Below are 22,593 nucleotides of genomic sequence, written 5' to 3' on the forward strand. Positions count from 1 at the left end.
TTGTATAAACCTTTTCTCTCACTTATAGATATGGCCTGTTTCAAACATATATTGATTTTATAGAACGTGATGCATTACTGTAGATTAAGCTACCCAACTGTAGGCCGGGTAAATGAGTTCAATTTAGCGTATAACAGCATTAGAATGCAACACTCACAGAAGTAACATTAATATTGAAACATCATAAAAACACTAACAGTTAACATATTACTGCAGAATACGTTTTTTTCACGTTGGATAATTTAAATAAATGTTGATGATAACACTAACTTTTAATTAAGGTTTTGAGTGCAGGAAAATTACTAATCAGTTATTCTCACAGGGTGGTATTTGTAGTTTTATGTCAGAAAATTATCTGAATACCTCTCCCATCTCCTTCTTCCTGTTCTTACTGTTGCTAGCCTGCCATCTGTAGCCTACCTATTGGTGCCTTAACTGGTAGGCTACTAGCCTCCTAACACCAGTAAAGGGTCGTGTATTTTGTCATTTTGCTGTATGATGTCCTTTTGTTGTTCTGTTGTTTATGTTTTTATGTCTTCTTGTGGAACCTACTGCTGCAGGTCTCCCTTGAAAAAGAGATCATTGATCTCAATGGGATTTTACCTGGATAAATAAAGGTTTTGAATTGAATTGTAAAACCTCTTTGTGACCTTGTTATGCCCCATTCATGCACATTGATTTTAACAAATATAGACAGGATGTGCTGTTTATTTTAAAAACGAAATACAAGTATGGATCTGATTTGCATAGATCAGCTATCTGACAGTAAATTCCATGTAAATCACGATAATATTCACATATATAACAGGTAAAATAACATTTATCTGTGCGACACAGTGAAGCCTTACACCTCCCCCAGTAGTCTCTGGGTCACGTGACATTTGTGTAGAACCAAAATGGCTGCAGCTGTATTTTGACGTATAATAGCTAGCTTCTTTTCTTTTTGTTTCATTCTTGGTAGAAAACTAGCAAACGACAGACTTTTTGGAGGAACTGTATATTGCCACCCTCCGTATACTGGTGTCATAGTTTATATCTTGAAGACAATCAAGACTGACACTTATTTGTTGAACTAGTTGGACTATGCATATTCAGTTCTAATACAGGCTAGCTAGCTGGCTCTGGCTGGCACATTAAAGCAGTTGTAAGTGTAAAAGCTAGCTAACCTAGCTGCGATGGAGGAGTTGAGCGCAGATGAGGTAAGGCGAAAATGGGGATGAAACGCTTAAATTGTGTTGCTAGAATACATGTGAATTATTTTTGCTTACTTTCAAATTTAAATGAAAATCCTTTCTTTTATTTGGGCCTCATATGTTCTGCCACTAGCGGACTTGCTACTTGAGCTAGCTCAGAGGCTAGCATAGTCTAACGTTAAACTGAAGAAATGTATCCGCGACAAAATCACACATTTAACCCTTATTCAAATCAAGCATGCAAATGTGCGTGGTACCCAACGTGACATAAAGGATGGTTATTCAGGAAAGCCGGTAAAATAACAAAATGAACTAGCTAAATTCGTTTAGTTTGTATGTGTATGTCACCGTTGTCAGTAACGTTAATTTAATTTAGCCGGAGAAAATGCTAACTAGCTAATGCTAAAAAGGCTGTGTACAAACTGCTCCATGGATTACATTGCTTAACTTAATAACTAATACACGTACATTGAATTATTTTCACTTTGCAGGTTTTTATTTCATGATATAGATTGACAGTCAATGTTACATTTTGTATTCTGAGTTGATTTGGCATATTTTCCTGCCGTAAGCTAGTTGACAGTTGCTAACGTTGTTTTGCTAACAGCCAAAAAATTAGCCTGCGAGACGACTCAGCATAAAAAAAACACACCGGGCCACCATTGTGCAATCAACTGTTGGCCGGCTGAGAGTAGTGTTGCCATTGAGCTGTTACCTGAAACCTCACACAACATCGTACAAACTGTTAGTTCTTTGTCACATTGTGCCCGAATTTAGCCAACGTTACTCGATCAACTTGCAATACAGCGTGCTGTTGATTTACTAGAGTAATGGTATTGTGCCCTGGTGCTCGATTTTTACTCGCATCTCATTTTGTTTACAGTGTAGTTACACTGTATTTATGTATGTTTTTATTCGTTAAGGCTTGTGTTTTAAATGTGTGTATTTTGTCGGGTGCTAATGACCTAATATGGGTAATAGGCGTAACATAATCGCCTTAGATTATTTTTATTTCATCCATACTTATTGTGCCAATTATTTCGATATAAAAAAAATAAAATATATATAGCTAATAATTGTATGGTTAATATAGCTCTAACGGTCATTTGATATTATGAAATGCTGTATAGTAGGCATACAGTAAATATGTTAATTTGCTGGTCTATTTATTCAAGATTCGCAGAAGGAGACTGGCACGACTGGCAGGTGGACAGACGTCACAGCCCAGCACCCCTCTCAGCACACCCCTGACATCCCCACAGAGAGAGACCCCCCCTGGACCCCTCCCTGGACCCTCAGGTGTTGCCCCCCAGCCACCAGCTGCCTCTCAATCATTGGGGCTCAATGTTCACAGTTGTACACCGGCCACATCCCCTATGGGCACCTCTGGTAAGATTTTAAATACGATCTATAGGTTTTGAGATGCATGAGTTAGTTTATCAAAATGACTGTTTTTAATTCTGGTGAATTAGGATGTTGACAACCACAGGTACAGATCCACTCAGCTTTCTCTTATCAGCATAGGGTTATTGTTTTAAGCCTGTTTTGTGATCATAAGTCTAACTCTGTCATCATACTCATCCAGTGACACATTGTCTCTGAGTTTTATCTCTGAACATAAACAACCGTGGTTGTTTGAGTTTGAGCACACCACTGAAAGGGTCCTTTATGTATTTGAGACCTTGATATTTGAACAGCAAGAGCCAGTCAGACACTCTGTCCCTGAATGACACAAACAGCAGCAGCTTGATGAGATCAACAGATTCCCTGTGCGAAACAGAGTGAGAATGTATGCTTATGCAATGCTCTAGAAAATTCACCAGTGGGCCTTGTATTGATAGAGTAACCATTTCCTGGCATTGTTTGTTGGTATGCCTAGATGTGGTTTTGGTGCTTTTTAATTCTACTTTGAATGCTTGAATTGCCAGTGGTGCTTCTCATAATTATTTTAATTGATTAATTTGTTCCTTGCAGATATACAAAGCTTCAGTACATGTTGATGCATCTTCTATGAATATGTTCCTGAAACAGTGTATATGCCATTTATTTGACTTAAGTGTTGGTTCTGATGATTATTGTGCAACCAGGAGTGAGTGGTTGATTCCAGCTCTTCTCACACAGTAAGATCCTGCATGTTAATCAGCTTTCTCTCTATCTTTTGGCTGTAATCAGGGTTTATGAAGGTATGGCTCACCATGTTGCTCTTTAAAAAATTGCAATCTGAGCCTTTGTTATCCAAGTGTGGCCTAAAATAAACATTTTTAATTTAAACTGGCTGCTTAAAGCATATAAACAAAGTTTATAAATAGTGCAATACATATTGTACCAAAACTAAATCTGAGGAATAGCATTATTTAAATAAAACAAGTAGAAGGAAAATGCCTTGTTCAGAGGAGACCTAGAAGATGAAACTGTCTTTGTGAACCTTATCTCTTCTGATACATCAATCTGAATTATGAAGGCTTTGGTAGATGGGATTTGAAAACAGCAATGCAAATAAATGGTCAACCTTGAAGGTGCTCAGTTGTATTATTTTGCTTTTGCAGGGGTGGCATATGGAAGTCAGAGCAGTGAGGGTGTGAGCTCCCTCTCCAGCTCCCCCTCCAACAGCCTTGAGACTCAGTCCCAGAGTCTGTCCCGGTCGCAGAGCATGGACATTGACACTGCCTCCTGTGAAAAGAGGTAAGAGTTGTTCGAACGGCACATTGAACTATTAGTTCAAAGACTTAAACAACCCAGATAATTCAAATGATCAACATGATTTTCCAAAAAAAGCTCTTTGATGATCAATCTCAGGCTCTGTGTTGGAACACATGTATCCTCCAAATAACCACAGACATGCAATAATGATCACAGATTGTTTTGAATAAAGTTGCAACAATATTCAAGAGTGACTTGAACCTTCGGTTACTACAAGTCTGCTTAGTGATGAAGAGACTTTCTAAGCACTTCGCCTTTGTCTCCCTCCAGCATGTCCCAGGTGGATGTGGACTCAGGGATCGAGAACATGGAGGTGGAGGACAGCGATCGCAGGGAGAAGAGGAACTTGACTGACAAGGTAAACAGCAGTAGTGAGCATTACTCAACCAAGATGCCCTTTAATCCTGTATTACTTGACTTTGATCAAGGAAGTCAGTCAAATCATAAAAGGAGTCTTTGGGTATTTACAAAAGTGTATTCCCAGGGACTTTCCATACACGCCATTCTTGGTTTCAATTTATTTTTATTTCACTTCATTGAGAGAGATAGTGACCACCAGATAATGAGTATCATGAGATTTAGAGTACTGCTAGTGAAATGGCTCTAGATTGTGATCCAACCCTTACTGTATCTATCTTTTCTTGACCTCAGGAAACCTCTGCAAACTCAGATGTCTCGGAAGAACAGGCTCTGCAGCTCATTTGTAAGATCCTCCGCGTATCGTGGAAGGAGCAGGACAGAGATGTCATCTTTCTCCCTTCACTGGCTGCAGAGTTCCACCAGAACCCTAAAGATGGTATGTCGTCGAGTAACGTCTTAACTCATTATGGCATTACAGGCATGCTGTTTCTCAGTTGGGATACCACTTCCCTAGGTTACAATGTGTTCCATATGTACTTACTTGCATAGTAGGTACATCTCAACTGGGTAGTTTTGTCTCAAACACGACTGTTTCACACTTCTTCTTTTCTTCCTCTTCAAAATGTACATCATTCTAGTTTTACACTTGTATAACTAACATTTGTATAATGCAGTGTACCAGAGCAACTGCTACAGATTCATCTTGAGCCATTTTCACAAGTTTGGTGAAGAGGTTATTCTGGTCCTCACTTAGTGTGAGAAGGGTCCACTTTGTGTTCAAATTGTTGAACTACACTGCATGTTGCCCTTCTTTCCAATGTGAAGGCTTATGCACTCAAAATGACAGAAAACAAAAACTGAGACACCAAAACTGTGAAAAGTCTTGTGTTTTGTATACAACCAAGTATGATCATTTTAAAAACATGACCATTCTGTTCTCATCTCTCTCCTGTAGTATACTCTGACTTCAAAGACCTGATTGGCCAGATCCTGATGGAAGTCTTAATGATGTCCTCCCATTCACGCGTCCAAAACCCATTCGCCAGCTTGACCGCCACTTCTCAGCCAATTGCTGCAGCCAAATCCCCCGACCACCGCCTGACGCTGGTGCAGCCCTCCAGCCAAGGTGGCAGCCCGATGGGCCCCAGTGCAGGGTCCTTTGGGGCCAGCTCTCTGTCCAGGCAAGTCCTTTGAGTCCATGTAATGAGCTCTCGCAGTGTAACTCCCAGATACATATCTAGGCTCTGTATCGGTCCCTTACACTAAAGGGGTTCTTTATTGATATGCTATTGGTGTTCCATGATCGGATAACCTATGTGTTTTTTAAAAATTATTATTATACACTTACGTATTTTTTGAGCGTTGACTATTTCTAATTCTAAAGACATCATTGTTAGATGAGTTTTGCCAATCTTCATCTCAATGTTGTCCACAGTCTGTATGGGTGTGGTAGCCCTCACCCGATGTCTTTGGATGCAGCCAATAGGACCTTCCCATCTCTCCCCAGTCCTACTACACCCTCTCTACCTTCCACACCCTCTACCCCACAGTTCATTGTGCCCCCTAGCCCAACTGCTACTACCGCTCTGAGACCATCTCTCAACCCCCCATCTGCCCCCATGCCCATCTCCCAGCGCTATCGGCCTTACTCTGTCACCTCTCCCTGGGGGGCTCCTTCCCCATCCAGCCCTGGTCAAAGAGGATTTACCTTCTCTGGACCTTCTCCTAGCCCCGCAGGACCCTCTGTTCCTCCAAACACCCCAGTTCCTGTTCCACCAACCAGCCCCCAAACCCTCACCCTGAGCTCATCTAGGGCTCACAACCAAGCCTCCTCCACACCCCCTCCCATTGTGCCCCCTTCTCCCAGAACGAATGCCCGACAGTCTGCCTTTGCTTCCAGGATCCCACCATCTAGGTATCTCATCAGTCCTTTGCATGTCAGTGTGCAAACATACTAAAACCATAACTCTTTGTGAACCCTCAGATTTGAAGTTGGCTGTGAACTGAGTCTTTAGCCATATCCTTTTTGTTGTTTACATTGCTTCTGCTGCTAAGTTTCATGCAGTTACTTCAAATATACACAAGCTTCATAAAAAACAAATGGCTAATATTTAGACTGCTTGTATGAAAGTCAATGAACAACCTGATATTGTATTATATTTATGTTTAAAGTCTTAAGTTAAAAGCAAATGGAGGGTTCAAGCTTTAATTAATTATTTTGTATTAGGTTGGTTTTGCTTGTTGCTAACCGGCTTTACTTTGAAAAAATCGAACACAGTTTCAGACGAATAACAAGCATAGTTTAACAAACATGTTTTATTTGTCCTACATTGCTTAAAATCGTTGGCAAATTAGATGCGTCTGACGGTCTGACCCCGCTTTGCTTTGGCTTGCTCAAGACAAGTGATGGTGACAGTCAGTTCAGTTATTGGTTAGAAAAAATGTTCTGAAGAGGAATAAAAAGCTGCAGTCATTAGTAGGGCTGCTCGATTATGGCAAAAATAATAATCACGATTATTTGATCAATAATTGATATCACGATTATTCATTGACTTTGAAAATATCAATTTATTGAACTTTAAAACAAATACAAATAATAACTTGAACAGTATCTTTTTAACTGTTGATTACCCTGAACGTATAATTCAACTGAAAAACCAGTACTAAAATAAATGATACATTTAAATAAATAATATCAAAATAATAAATACCAATAAACAAGATCAACAAATATTTTGGAGCGCACTTCCACAAGCTACTAAACATATATAAATATGACAAATAAATTAGACTAAAAATAAATTAGATCAAATATGTTGCAGTGCACGGTCACAACCTAGCAAAGCTAAATAATTGTTTTTTTCGATTATGTTGTTTTCGTAATTGTGGCAAGCCAAAATCGTAATTGCGATTTAAAATACGATTTAATTGCACAGCCCTAGCCATTAGGCATGAATGAATATTTAAAAAGCAGCACGAGAAGTGGTCTTCAAGCAAGCATGCAACCCTCCAGCATCCTTTCCTTGGTGCTCCCTTCTTCCTTGTCATCTTGTTACCATTTCATCCCTGTCTTCATGTTTTTTCACTTCCCTTCTGTTTGCTCATTGTTGCACAACATCCTCTTTTCTTCCAACCTTTCACCTTGTGTCTTTCCCCCGTCATGTTAGCCCCTTGTCGGTCCTATTCTCTGCCCTCTCTGACATGTCTCAGGACAGCAGTGATGAAGAATCTCAGGAGGAGGAGGATTTTGCAAGGGTTCAGTTTGGGTCCAGGTACACCACTGCACTGTGTGTGTGTGTGTGTGTGTTTGTGCTTGCTCTGTTTGGAGTCCATTGCATTTTGCAGTGGGCCCACGAGGCTTACCACTAACGGCGCACAAACACACCCGGGTAGAGAAATGAAAAATAAATGCTTGTAGGCCATTTTATAAGGAGTGTTCTAACTGTCATCAGAGGTTACAGGTTTAATGTCTGTTGACTATAACTTTTATATATTTGATGGTGGTTAGTATTAAATATGCTTTCTACAGATTTGCAGGAACTCCATATAATATATAGTCTTTATTCTGCAACCTTGAATATTAAAAATCCTTTATTTCTTAAGACATTCCCCACCTATTATATATAATGGTTGACTTCAATTTTTTAATATGAATGTTTATGAAGTATAGTTTTATTTACAAGATCTTGCCCTTCCGTGATCAAGCATTGAAACTTTCCAATATCATATCACCCTGATGGTACATCATGCATACGGTAGACTTGAATTGTGTTATTAATGTAATGTGTTGACTGTATCATTAGCAGAGAAAGAGGACATTGGTTTTGCCATGTAGTTGTTATTTAACAATATAAAGTTTTGATTTCATTTTGAGCTTTGAGAGAAAACGCTAAATGTTTGCAAACAGGTTTTGTGGTAACAACCAGAGGTGTGGACTCGAGTCACATGACTTGGACTCGAGTCAGACTCGAGTCACCAATTTGATGACTTGAGACTCGACTTGACAAAATCACAAAACACTTGCGACTCGACTTGGACTTGAACACCAATGACTCGGGACTTGACTTGGACTTGAGCCTTCTGACTTGAGGTGACTTGCTACTTTAATTCAGAGGTCTCCAACACGCCGATCGCGAGCTACCGCTAGAAGAGCAGACTCCCGTCGGGGAAAGCAGAATCTTCAGCCGCTCCTACTCTTGCTGAGAATCCTTGCTGGCAGGGGCGGGTCTTTATTTAGCTGGGCCACCATGCGGCCAATCATATGCGAGGACACACTAGGATCATACCATTATGTGAAAGAAGGGTGGGGGGCACAGCAGGTGTAGTGGTACAGGCCAGCTGCACAGAGCGACGGGGAGACGGATTTAAATGCAAGCGCGTTGGAAAAAGTCAAGAAATGAGCGAAAAAAGAAGCAGCATCTGGCTGCTTTTCAATGATATGGAGAAAGCAAAGCTGAGTGCAGGATTTGTAAAATGAAAATAACCTTTTTTGGTTACCTTTTATTTTGGTAACCACTCAGGATTTACTGTCAGAGGTGGGAGAAGTTCAGATCTTGTACTTGAGTACAAAAGTACCAGAGTGTAGGAATACTCGGTTACGATAAAAAGTCCTGCATTCAAAATGTTACAAGTAAAAGTACAAAAGTATTAGCATCAAAATATACTTAAAGTACCACCTGCAGAGGGATCTAGATGCAGGTGTTCTTTTCCCCATAGAGACCGCCTCGCTGCACATTATCTCTTGCATAAAGATAGATTGTGGGTCCCTTATAACATGTTGTACACAGTGGAAATAAACATTCTGGTTACCTCAACATCAGGGATCTTATACATTAAACTCCTTCTGAATCAAACCGTCACGGTAGCCTTACCTTACTGATCCCTCTTAAATTAGAAAAACACACGTTACTTTACCAGCAGAGAGAAAATGGATTATTAAATTATTAATGTGACTAATAAAGAGCAATTTGATTATTAAGTATTATTCTGTTGATCGATGTCATTACATTTGGTGAAAAACACATAATGACTTGTTTATGACTCGTTTTGTCAAAGTTTAGGTCTTGACTTGAACTTGCCCAACCTGACTTGAGACTTGACTCGGACTTGCAAAACAATGACTTGGTCCCACCTCTGGTAACAACTGACCACTAACAGCAATTTAAACAGTTACATGTGGTGAGCTGAATCCTATTCCTATCCTATCTGCAAACAGCTCTCGAGTGTTTGACATGGTGATATTCTCTTTCAAGAGCCCATTACTGAGATGCTACAATGCTGTCCCTAATGCTTTGTAGTTTGTTTCTTTCAGGACCCTTGAGAGTGGGTTTGAGTTTGTTTGCTATACATACATTAAATGTGTTTGCAGCTAACAATGGATCTCTCTGTGCTCTGATGTTTTCTGTTATTTAATCAACCTCTTTGTTTCCTATTTACATTTTGTTTGTAGTCTTGTTTGTGGAGGGGGGATGTCCTGCGATACAGCCAGCGACCGCTTCACCATTGAAACATGTAAAGAGACGGAGATGCTGAACTACCTCATTGAGCGCTTTGACAGTGTTGGCATGGAAGAGAGGAAAGCTCCCAAGGTTAGTGTCTGCCTATAAGACATAAAAAATGTTATTCAGATGATTTACGCTAATGATTGTGTCCCCTATTTCTTTATTGCTAAAGTGGAGAACCCATTAAGAGATTAAATCAAGGCTTTACGATTGTAATGATCCTTCTTATAGTACCAACTGCAGAGTTCGTTTGAGATTTTCTCCATGTCTAATTTGGTTACAAAATGTCCTGAGGACAGAAGTACAGTCTGTACTGGCTGCAGGGCAGATGGTCTGGAAACAAGTGAAGGATTCTCCTCGTCAAAGAACACTGATTCATCAGAGTCCGGAGAGAGTTTCTGTGAAATCGACGGAGCACATTTTGATAACACCTCTCACCTTTTTCTCTCTTCTCCTACTCTTTTCTCTCAGATATGCAGCCAACCAAATGCCAGCCAGCTTCTCAGCAACATTCGCTCTCAATGTATTTCCCATGTTGCCCTCGTCCTGCAGGGCACCCTGACACAGCCACGGTAAGAAAGTCAGCAACACACTGACAATCTTTGTTTTTTTATAAAATGATCTGTCATTTTATCTCCATGTTCCTTTTTCAATTCTAGTCCGAGTCTCCATGGCAACTACTTTATCACCTTGGCTACAGAAAGCATATTTATTTCTTCTCCGCTCAATGCTTCTCTGTTTTATTCCTGCAGGAGCCCTCTCCATCAGTCTCTGCTGGTACCTTATCTGCTGTGTCGGAACCTCCCGTACGGCTTTATTCAGGAGCTGGTGCGCATTACTCAGCAGGAGGAAGAGGTGTTCAGTCAGGTGGGAAGCGTGGCCATCCATTTTTTTATACATGCTGATTCAGGCTCACTTTAGCTGAAACTCATTCCTGCATACAGTGTGGCAGGAAGCCCCCCCCCCAAACACACCCATGTTCTTATCAAGTTTTGCAGGGATGACACATTTTTCATTTCCATTGGGTTTCAGTCCATTGCAGTCTATAATTCTAGGGCACACAAAAGTATATGATGCTTCTATCATAACAAATGAAAACCACATTTATTATCTTTGAAGCGTTAATGCAAACGCTTGGAGTAAAAAGCCATTGTTAGGCTAAAGGCTGAAACTGTTACCTAGACATGCAATGAAATGTGATATTGCCCTGATGCATGACATCTTTGCCATCTTCTTTTTCAGATCTTTATTCCCATCCTCCGGGGGCTTGCTCTTGCAGTAAAAGAATGTTCCTTTGACAGTGACAACTTTAAATTCCCTCTTATGGTAAGAAAATGTTGTAATGGCCTCACCCCTAGTGTAGTACCATCCGTACTGGCATAATAAAGTACTAATAAAGTACTGTAATGTCTTTTGGGCCCTCTGTTCATTTGGTTTGTTTAATAGTTAGTCAACTCTAAATACTTCTGTTTGTGTAGCTTAATACGACTGTATCAAGTAAATCATATCTTGACCAATAAACTAATCTCCAATTATGATTGTTAATTTGACTGAAGTTTGTAGGTCATGCCATGTAACCTGATTCACCTGTAAAACGACCGAGAGTCGAGCATTGTTTCAGTTTTGTTTTGTTTTTGCAGGCATTAGCTGAGCTTTGTGAAATCAAGCTCGGAAAGACTCACCCAGTCTGCAGTTTGGTGAGTGTACCTTTGGATGGCCAAAGCTCATTTATGTCGAAGCTCGGATTATCTAGGCTATTTATTTCCAAATCAAGTACCAAAAAAACGTAATGTATTTATTTCTATCAAGTATTTGCTAGTGTCTCTGTTGTTTATATATTCATCATACCAGCATTGACGTCAGCACAGAAGAATGTCCTCTGCTTATTTTATTCATGCCACCAAGTCGTCTTTACGCTTCACAGAAGAATGGAGAGGCAAAATTCCCCTGTGCAAAGAAAAGGACTGAGTCTATATTTAGCACCAACAACTTCTGAAATCAGAGTTCTTTCAGTTCACATTTAGTTCTATAGGATGCTTATCTATGTTAGTTTATTATTTAATCAATACCAAAAGTGCCATTGTGTCAGTAAATATTTGATTCGTTTTAGCTCATTATCTTCCGCTGTTATTGACTGACACATACTGGCTTTCACTGCAATTTACCCTTTGGGTGATTTGTTCAACATAACAATACAACAAAACAAACCCTGTATGACCCTATGTGAAATGAGTCTGTGTTGGTATTCTGTGCAGGCTACGTCTTTGCCTCTGTGGTGTCCCAAACCTCTGAGCCCTGGTTGTGGCCGAGAGATCCAGAGACTGTCCTACGTGGGAGCCTTCTTCAGCCTCTCTGTGTTTGCTGAGGATGATGTGAGTAGTCTAATCAATTCAATCCAATTATCAACAAACCTGAGTAGCATTTAGATTGTAGCCGATTTGAATACTGAACAGCTGCATCCTCTAAGAAAAGAGAACAGAGACAAGTTGCTAAATGTAAAGACGCTTTGTTGTCCTTTAGACGAAAGTAGGAGACAAGTATTTCTCTGGCCCTGCCATCACCATAGAGAACACACGAGTGGTCAGTCAGTCCCTGCAGCACTACCTGGAGTCAGCAAGGGTGAGTCTCAGCTTCATAATGTATTACTTGAATTGCTTATCTTTGTATTAAGAATCATTTGTTAAAGTTATTTTTAATGTTTTTCAGGGTGACTTGTTCAAAATTCTCCATAACATCCTACTAAATGGGGAAACTCGCGAGTCAGCTCTTAATTACATGTCAGCTCTAGTCAACTACAATGTGAAGAAAGCCCAGATGCAGGTATTTTCATCCAACAGATTTCACATCCAACATAACTATTAAAAACGTCATCTTGTTAAACAGTTCAGTTATAATGTTTACATAAGTCTTGTTTAGTGTTTTGCCGTAAGTTTATAATTTAAGTAAATGGAAATAAAGTATGCCAGGTTATGTGATGATGAAGTTCTGTATACTAAACTGCAATATCAACCTTTTCTACACGCAGTACAAGTATAGGCTTTACACTGATGCTTCGTGTTATTGCATTATCCCCTTTGCTGCTGTAACAATGCACATGTCCCTGCAGTGGGACTAATAAAGGATTATCCTTTTTTATCTAATGTCCCCTCATTGTGCCATCGGGACTTATGTACTTTACAGTAAACATCCCTCTTAATGTGGGTTTCCTGATTGTTCTCATATTCAGTGTTTATGTACATCCTCTGAACATGGATTTTCACTTGTTCTAAAATCTCCCTCTTTTCTCCCAGACCGATGATAAGCTTGTGTCGACAGACGGCTTCATGCTCAACTTCTTATGGGTACTGCAGCAGCTCAGCATGAAAATAAAGCTGGAGACCGTGGACCCTTACTACATTTTCCACCCCCGGTGTCGGCTTGTCGTCAGCCTAGAGGAGACGCGTGTGAAAGCCACCATGGAGGAGCTCAAGAGCTGGCTGACTGACATGCGTTAGTTGACATAAATAAATAAAAAACAGCTATCATTTGGACAGTTTTTATTTTACAAAAAGTGGACTCTCGTTCATCGATTGCTGCCATTATCAGAAATCTGTGAAATACCCATAGGAGTCGTTTTTAGACGCAGTATGTTTTAAGAGTGATTCATCAACCTGCTATATGTGTGGTTTCTATGCATCCTTGTGCGACTGCCTCCGCATTTCTTCTGCCTTTGCTTAACCAAATAAGGCAGAGGCAGGTCGTCTACAAAAAATGTGCACCTACACATGCTGCACTGTATACAATTCATGTCCTACATAATGGTGACCTCATTTGGCTTTATTTTTGGAAGCATTAAAGCTGATATATGTAACTATAATTAAACTTGTGCTTGTCCTGACTGATGATGGTATGTGTTACCATATTGAAAATAATGATTCTATTTTTTTTTCTTCTTGTGGACAGAGGATGACCCAAGCAAGTTCTCAGAACCCAAGTTCCCCACGGAGTGTTTCTTCTTGACACTTCACGCGCACCATCTGTCCATCCTGCCTGGCTGCAGGCGTTACATCCGCAGGTTGCGGGCTATCCGAGAACTGAACCGGTATTAATTAATACTTTTTTTTTAGTGACCATGCACATTTTTGAACATCTCTATGAAAGTATACACACAAATAAAGCATGCTCCTTCCACGGGTGTTTAATGGTGTTTTCCCCCATGACAGGACTGTAGAGGAGCTGAAGAACAGTGAGAGCCAATGGAAAGATTCTCCTCTAGCTAGTCGGCACAGAGAGATGCTCAAGAGATGCAAAACCCAGCTCAAGGTTTGTTTAACATCCTTGTAGATTAATTCATTGTCTTTTCTTGATTAATTAAACCTTTAGCACTGATTTTAAAGGTACAAACCTCAACATATTCAGCTCTCAGTCTACTGCATCCGAGGATCCTGCGCTATCCCTAAATGCTGAAACATGCACATCTGTCACAGAACATATTTTCAGAGATGTGATCCTTATCATGTGACTTTGTGCTGTCAGAAACTGGTGCGAGCCAAAGCTTGTGCTGACGTGGGCCTTCTGGATGAGAACCTGCTCCGCAGATGTCTGCAGTTCTACAGCACAGTCATTCAGCTCATTCTGCGCATGGTGGACCCCGCCTACCCCAAGTGAGTCTCCCTGCCACTGACACACTGTTGTGATATTAAGTAAAAGGAACAGATATGGCATCACACAAGGCATTTTTTGTGCTAGATGTTATGCTGTGTTTAACTTGAATGTGTATCATGAATAGAAATCTAAGTACCATGTTTGTTTCTTCATTCCTTACACAGCATTAACCTGCCACTGCACCCGGAGATTCCTAAAAGCTTTGCTGCTCTGCCTGAGTTCTACATTGAAGATGTGGCAGAGTTTCTGCTTTTTGTCGTGCAGTAAGTTTATAGTTCAGTCTTAACCACTCGCCTCATTCTTCAACCATGTTTAAACAAATCACATATTGTGTCGGGGAGTAGATGTTATAAGACCATATAATAATGAATAAAAAGGCAAGACTGATGCATAACCTCCTCCACCTCCTCCCATCATCCAGGTATTCCCCCCAGGTTTTATATGAGCCCTGTGTGCAGGACATAGTCACCTTCTTGGTGGTGTTCATCTGCAGTCAGAACTACATCAGGAACCCTTACCTTATCGCCAAGTTGGTGGAGGTGCTGTTCGTCACCAACCCTGCCGTACAGCCTCGTACTCAGCGCTTCTCTGAAATGATGGAGAACCACCCGTTGTCTATCAAGCAGCTGGTTCCCGCCCTCATGAAGTTCTACACTGGTGAGTTTCATGGAAACCGTAATTCGAAGCTGTTGTTGTAGAAAATTAAATGTAGTGTAGATATACAGCTCTACAGCCTTGATCCTTTCATTTTTTCCTAAAAAAAACTGTCTCCTCTTGTCAGATGTTGAGCACACCGGAGCCACCAGCGAGTTCTATGATAAGTTCACTATACGGTACCATATAAGCACTATCTTCAAGAGTCTGTGGCAGAACCTTGCCCACCATGGCACCTTCATGGAGGAGTTCAAGTGAGTACCCTTTGCATAGTTTGTGTCATGTAAAAGACAGAAGGCACAGTTTAGGTTTGATTCAGTGGTTGTCTAACTTCTTTCATGTTTACTCCCCTCCAGCTCTGGCAAGCAGTTTGTGCGCTACATCAACATGCTGATTAATGACACCACCTTCTTGTTAGACGAGAGCCTTGAGTCCCTGAAGCGTATCCACGAAGTTCAAGAAGAAATGAAAAATAAGGAGCAGTGGGACCAGCTGCCTAGGGTTAGTGCTCAGCCTAATTGTAATAATATGATAATACAACTTTCCTGATGATAAACTTTATAACCTATATATGCAATTATATAATTACCTACATACAAAACAATGCTGCAAAAGTTAGTTATTGGAATTTAACGCGCTAAAATAATGATGAAAATAATAATAATTCATATTTTTAAAATGCATAAACAAAGGATGGAAAATAGCTCGATATTCTGAGTACATTCATTTATTTTGTCATCTGTTAGACTAGTTTATGTAATTTATAAAATTGCTGTTCCCCCTAAAATAATCATGCAAAAGCATTGTTGACTTTCACCTTCTGTTTAACCTTTCAGGAGCAGCAGCAGAGCCGTCAGTCCCAGCTGACTCAGGATGAGCGTGTGTCTCGCTCCTACCTGGCCCTCGCCACAGAGACGGTTGAAATGTTCCACATCCTCACCAAGCAGGTCCAGAAGCCTTTCCTCAGGCCTGTGAGTGTTGGCTGCCCCCACTGGACATTTAAAAAACTGTCACACTTTGTATTGTCTCAATGTATTCTCAATTAAAGAATAACCATTACTGTAAATGCAACATAGTCAGCCTACATTAGGCACTCTGAGCACAACAAGCTTTAATAACATTACTCTTTTTTTCTTTACAGGAGCTGGGGCCTCGTTTAGCCGCCATGCTAAACTTCAACCTCCAGCAGCTCTGCGGGCCCAAGTGTCGGGACCTGAAAGTAGAAAACCCAGAGAAGTATGGCTTTGAGCCCAAGAAGCTCTTAGACCAGCTGACTGACATCTACCTGCAGCTCGACTGTGCACGCTTTGCTAAAGCCATTGCAGATGACCAGGTTTGTACTAAAGTTTATAGAAGATACTGTCATTTCATTTGTTGTTGACTTTAATGAGAAAACACAAGTGAGAGGTTGTTATAATGGCCATTGGGAAAGGCTACAGGAAGTTATGCTACATCGTCACAAGCATGGCCGTATTGCCTTGAGGACATCGGCATGAATTACTCTATTGTACTTAATAAATGATATCTCGTGCTTCAACCATTTTTCATCAATACCCACTTCTCCCCAGATAATGCAAGCAGGAAGCGGAAGCAGACCAAATACTGTAGAGTAGATTTCAAAAGCCGGGAGGGCAGTCACTGTAACATGTATATGTTGTAGGGGTGTAACAGTATCCGTATTCGTCCCGTACCGTCACGGTTCGGCACATGCAGTCACACGGCGAATACGCCTTTTTTTACGAGTGGGGAAAAAAGTCTGTCACTCAGGGCAGTATTACACTATATATAATCCAGGGGGCGGTATTGCGCCTAAAAGCCAGCTGCCCGTAAATAACAAATGAAGAACAAGAACAAAACACAACAAAACGAACACAATACATGAAGAACAAAAGTTAGTAGCTATGGCGAGTTCACACAACACACAGGAGCTAGAAGACCCACCTGCTTCTTTTAAATCAGGTGTGTGGGAACATGTTGGGTTCCCTGTGGACTACAACAATGATGGGGTGCGAGTTGTGGATCGGACGAGGACGGTGTGTCGGCGTTGTTCGACAGTGGTGCGGTATGCTAGTGGTAACACGTCAAACATGCTCAATCAGATCCGAGTCAGTCTCAGTCCCCAGCGAGAGGGTTTTCTCGACGGCAGGTGACATAGTTACCGCCAACAGATCTGCCCTCACTACTGACAACGTAGACAAACTCATCTTTTTGAAGAAAAACTTGAAAATAGACTAAAGCTTGAGTACCTTTATTTAGGCATAATGGCCTCACACACTCACAAGTTAATTACACATGTTAGACATTGCTCCTAAAGGTACAGATTTGTATTTTATATTTATTATTGTATTTATTTTATATTTTGACATCAGGAGATGTTATACAGTTCTGTATTGCCTTTTATTGATTGTGATTGAAACACTTTCTTATTATTTATTTTAATATTTTCAAGACATTCTTTTTAGCTGTACAGCTTTTTAACCTTTTTGTTTGACATCAGCCAATATAAATAATATGGCCATCTGAGTGTGTGTGTTACTGTTTGTGGTTTGTTTTTAACTGTGTAATACAGTTAATGATTCCAAATGTTAGAGTTCCTTATTTTCATACCAAAACTTGCATTACTGTTAAAAATAAATAACAGCAAAAAAAATTATGCATTTGGGACTTTTTTTTGCTTTTCCTTGTTGTATCGAACCCGTACCGAACCGTGACCCCCAAACCGAGGTATGAACCGAACCGTGACTTCTGTGAACCGTTACACCCCTAATATGTTGCACTGGGTTGGTTTGATGATGTAGCATTTTCTACTTACATTTATTGCGTTTGCTACTTCTTACTAACCTTAATACAAGGAGATTTTTTTCTCCAGTTTTAAATAGTTTTGGCCTTCCTGCCTCATATGTGTACTTGATTAAAAATAATATGTTAGGGTAACTTGTAAAGAGACGAGATACTGACCTCACATTAGAGATGCTTTCCTGCAGCTGCGCTTTAATCATTTCCCCCTCTTCTTTTATCTGCAGCGGTCGTACAGCCGTGAGCTCTTTGAAGAGGTCATCTCGAAGATGAGGAAGGCTGGTATTAAGTCTTCTATTGCCATTGAAAAATTCAAGCTGCTATCGGACAAGGTGGAGGAAATAGTCGCCAAGAACTCCCAATCCGAAATGGACTACAGCGACGCACCTGACGAGTTCAAAGGTGTGTGTCTGGAAAAAATGTCACTTGCTCAGCAATCTTGTCTGACCTAAAGTCAGTTGGTGCCAGTGTTGTGCTAGTTACTGAAAACCAGTAACTAGATACCATTACTAGTTACTTCATTTCAAAAGTAACTCAGTTACTTTACTGAACAGCTTACACCCAAAAGTAGTGCGTTACTGTGGAAAGTAACTTTTTAGTTACTTAAAAAAAGGGCTCCCATTAATGCCCTCATAGCCTTCATTTCAGAATTATTGCATTGGAGAATAATACAATCTGTTGATCAACTTGACATGCATTATATGCAATCTGGATTGCATCGATATTAGCTGGCTTTCCATTTTTGTATATTCTTTCTCCAGGTAGTTGGAAAAAGTTTTCCGTCCCATATGCCGTGTGCCGCCCGGACATGCTATCATGCTAACTAGCTCCCTGAAAGCGGGTGACTCCACTGTAGCAATAGCCTGCATGTGTTCTACAACATACCGTGCAATGGCTTTATCGACTTTTCCCTGGCCAGCAGTCCCTTGGTTAAAATCCAGCCGCTGTTGCTTAGGTGGAGGTGGAGTGGCGTCGGCTGAGTCTCTGTGGTCTTAGCTACTAGCTTCGTCCCAGCATGTTGTTTCTGCAGATGTTTTAAGAGATTTGAATGACTGGTTTGGGCAGTAGATAGGATCTTTGACCCGCCAAGACACAACTTACATTTAACTAAAACGTTCTTTGTGCTCGACAAAAGTGAAATAGTGAGAATATCTCCAGGTGGAGAAACTAGACTTGAGCTCCGCCGCCGCCATGATAGTCTTGTTAGTAAACAACACAAACACGCCCACAGCCCGTCTCCGCATGTGACACAGGAAGTATCTAAGTACATTTACCCAAGTACTGTACTTAAGTACAGTTCTCATCTCTGTTCGCCTGGCTGTTGACTATATAAAAAAACTAACTTAGTAACGGAGTAACGCACCATGTAGTAACGGTAACTGAGTTGCTGAATTTAAAAAGTAATGCGTTAGAGTACTAGTTACTGCCAAAAATAACGGCGTTACAGTGACGCGTTAGTCCTAACACTGGTTGGTGCAGACAAACAAGATCTTCAGAAGCCTCTGTTGCTGTTGAATTCCAGACATTAGCGGGGGCTTTTGCAGCTCATAGAGGTCATATAGAAAGCTTAGAGCGAGGCTATCCTGTAACCACAGACTTAATATAATCTAGATCAAGAACGTGGCCCACATACCACCTTTGATTCGCAGATATGCCAGCCAGCCCACCACAGGTTGCGGGAGTGTGCCGTACGGGAGGCTTGCGTATCGCCTTTCTCTGCGGTTAAAATCTCCCACGCCAGGTTTTATTTTTGTAACACACAAGTCCTACTGTAAAATCCATGTGACATTGCTATAAAGGGCACACTTTTGACGGCCCTCATTGAGAATTTATTGGATATTTCTTTTACAGTTGTTTATGATGGCTGCACAAATAGTGTTTCCTATAAAACCTTTTTTCCTCAGCTGTGCTTCGACATGTCACCAACGTTTGTTGATGACGCACCTTACAGCTTGATAATATTTAATGTAGTTTATTTTTGTTTTATTTCATTTTTTATGAATTCATTCTTAATTCAAAGACATTTGCGAAAGTAACATTTATTTATAAAGCGCTTGACAAAACATTAAAACATCATAGGAATCATAAAACAATACATGACCACAAAAGCCACGTGTTAAGTGCGAAAAACACAATAAATAAATAAAGCCAGAGGGTAGAATAAATAGTAACCTCTGCTCACATGTATGCACAACATTTTAATATGAAGATTCATTAGGCTATGATGTTTGTCAAGCCTCTTGTATGACAATGGCACTTAGTGTGCTGATTCTGGGAAACCTTTAACTCCCAAGATATCTAGTTGAAGCATATTTCTTATCATTGCGAAAGTGATATGTTCTTAATCATCTTATAAATGTATGCTTGACCTTGTTGAAACAGACCCTCTGATGGACACACTGATGACTGACCCTGTGATATTGCCTTCGGGAAACATCATGGACCGATCCATCATCCTGCGCCACCTGCTCAACTCCCCCACTGATCCCTTCAACAGGCAGCCTCTCACAGAGAGCATGCTGGAGTCAGGTAACCCACCATGATGCTGTTGATGCAACAGTTATTACATTAAGTTGTGTTCAAGGAAGGGAAGAGCAAAAGTCTTTCTTACTAGGTACAGTCAATAGGTTATTTTGTTTTAGATTTAAGGCAAGTGTTTTCAGGATACCTTAATGTTAAATGAAATGACAGCCTACTACATTCAAATATTAGTTTCTTATACATTCCTCACAATTGTTTTGTATTTCTACAGTCCCTGAGCTGAAGGAGAGGATCCACACCTGGATGAGAGAGAAACAGGGCGGACGGCTTGTCTGAGAACACCTACGCCTGGCCTGTTAACCATCATTAAAAGAGCTGTCCATCGACTGAATTCAGTGTCACGACTACAAAAACCATTTGAATGGAGAAAAAAAGAGCTGATTTTATTTTATTCGCATTTACCCTTTTTTGTCTCAAACCATTATCATGGTTCTAAAAACAAAATATAATAAAGTTAAGACTTTTAAGTTTTTTTTCCTCATGAGTTTGTGTATATATATATCAAAAATATATACATATATTTAACAAAAGTTAGTTAATGCATTATAGTGCTGCAAGAATACGTTTCCAACACCAACGGGTTTACCAGCAAGGTGCATAGAGTCCATTCATTGATCATTTTCCTTTAAGGTTCTCATTTTGTTTTGTACTACTCTGTATGTTGGCTTTATTAAAGACTTGTGGTTTTAGGGAGAGGGGAGGGCAATACATGTGGGAGATTGTGGGTGGGTTCTGATAAAATTGCTATTTCCGAGTTTTCATTATCAAGACTGTGACAATGATAAACTTGAGTCCACATAATATTTGCTGATGTTCCAGAGCTATGTGCTTGTAGTTCAGAACTGGGAATATCCATTAAGGATGTAGTTTAACGCAAACTAATCCTAAATGTCAGCTTCTTTTTGAGTACAGTATAGATAAGCAGTGGTTCACGAAATACTGTATGTTCAGTCTTTCCTTTTTACTCACCTTTCCCCTGCTGACTTCAATAGACTGAAATTACTTCTCTGTGCATGGCCTCAAGTCCAGAACCTCCTAAGCGCCTCATGGACAAATAACCCTCTTTTAGGCGACCTGAAAAGAACGTGAGAGAATGTAGCATGACCACCAGAAACACCATTGTAGGAGCACACCATTAAACGTCTGCTCTTCAGAACCACTGACCTCCCCCGTCAAGATGGTCTCGTTTTAATGGCACTGTACGTGACATGACCGTATTGACCTTAACTGTACAGGAAAAGATTTCCTTTAACCACAGACTTGTTTTGGAAGCTAGGATTTTGAACTGAAATAAATGATGATGCACATTATTTTACAACTGGTCACTGTTTTATCTACGGATTGATATTGTAGTGGTTATGATTTGTCTTTTTCTCTGAGCAAAGCTTTTTTGGTTTACTTTATTTAACCTTATGAAAGGATGGACTCTGCATCAGAATCAGAGATTATTGAAAGTCTTTATCTTATATCTTTAATAAATGTTTATGTAAAAAAGCATGCAGCAATCCAGGTAAAATTGACAAGTACAATAAATATCAAAATGATCAATAGTCACCCAAAGTCAAATAGCAAAACAAGAGAAAATCTCCAGTTAAGATTAGATGGTTAATTTACAATTCTCCTGTTAAAGATTATTTTGTATAACATAAAAAAACAATGCATTGCAATTCCTGGCAGCACAAAAGCTGCTTTTGCTAATGTGGTTTCCCAAATGCACAAGCTTAGTCATTCTTCTACTGTAATTGTTATAAAGTAATGAATCAAACGTGGCAACTATCCCAATGTATTTGATTGGAAAGGTTTAAACATTGTGTTTAAGGGAAAACAGGAGCAAGGCTTTTGTATTTGTTGCACAACATGAACAACCTTACTGCAAAAAAATGTATTACCTAAATTAAATGAATTGCGTCCAACAGAAAACGGAGCAGAAAAATAGGTTTGTTCTTTGTATTTTTATATTTAGTAGCCTAACTATGAAAGCATGTGTGGCACTGGCACTTAAGTGGTCAAATATATATGTTAAAATGTAGAATAGGTAGATAGATGTTAATGAATTGGCAAAACCATTTATTTATCTAAGCAATGAGATGCTCCATGCTCGCTAGACGGCGCTCTTCGCGGTGACCCCGGTGTTGCGGTGACAGCGGTGCGGGGAGCGGTGGGCAGAAATCCTGCAGTGTGGCGTCACGACAGGAAAAAAAGAA

General features: G+C 40.2%; 1 protein-coding gene across 3 annotated transcripts; it reads left to right on the forward strand.

Annotated features, from left to right (window-relative positions):
- Window positions 1-869: 869 nt before the first annotated feature.
- On the forward strand, window positions 870-21,699 carry ube4b (ubiquitination factor E4B, UFD2 homolog (S. cerevisiae)). Of its 3 annotated transcripts, XM_034209167.1 has the most exons (29): window positions 870-1,199; window positions 2,369-2,582; window positions 3,740-3,875; window positions 4,164-4,251; window positions 4,545-4,689; window positions 5,209-5,434; window positions 5,689-6,168; window positions 7,421-7,525; window positions 9,703-9,841; window positions 10,226-10,326; window positions 10,507-10,621; window positions 10,997-11,080; window positions 11,395-11,451; window positions 12,010-12,126; window positions 12,275-12,373; window positions 12,461-12,574; window positions 13,045-13,243; window positions 13,697-13,835; window positions 13,957-14,056; window positions 14,270-14,397; window positions 14,563-14,661; window positions 14,820-15,055; window positions 15,180-15,306; window positions 15,409-15,553; window positions 15,889-16,023; window positions 16,194-16,385; window positions 18,076-18,250; window positions 20,231-20,377; window positions 20,601-21,699. In XM_034209167.1, exons 1-29 carry the CDS (start codon window positions 1,176-1,178, stop codon window positions 20,663-20,665), a joined length of 4,131 nt encoding a protein of 1,376 aa, XP_034065058.1. In that variant the 5' UTR covers window positions 870-1,175; the 3' UTR covers window positions 20,666-21,699. The 3 variants fall into 3 exon arrangements, with proteins under 3 accessions (XP_034065058.1, XP_034065055.1, XP_034065057.1); XM_034209164.1 differs by lacking the exon at window positions 7,421-7,525; XM_034209166.1 differs by lacking the exons at window positions 5,689-6,168; window positions 7,421-7,525 and having other exon boundaries at window positions 20,601-20,856.
- Window positions 21,700-22,593: the final 894 nt, after the last annotated feature.

The sequence above is a fragment of the Gymnodraco acuticeps genome, unplaced genomic scaffold, assembly GCF_902827175.1.
Source record: "Gymnodraco acuticeps unplaced genomic scaffold, fGymAcu1.1, whole genome shotgun sequence".
Taxonomy (NCBI): domain Eukaryota; kingdom Metazoa; phylum Chordata; class Actinopteri; order Perciformes; family Bathydraconidae; genus Gymnodraco; species Gymnodraco acuticeps.

Excerpts from the sequence above, each read along its gene's own strand:
- ube4b (XM_034209167.1), top strand. The coding sequence starts at position 1,176 with ATGGAGGAGTTGAGCGCAGATGAG. Across the intron at positions 2,583-3,739 it reads ATCCCCTATGGGCACCTCTG|GGGTGGCATATGGAAGTCAG; the intron begins GTAAGATTTTAA and ends TTGCTTTTGCAG. Across the intron at positions 13,244-13,696 it reads GAGCTGGCTGACTGACATGC|AGGATGACCCAAGCAAGTTC; the intron begins GTTAGTTGACAT and ends TCTTGTGGACAG.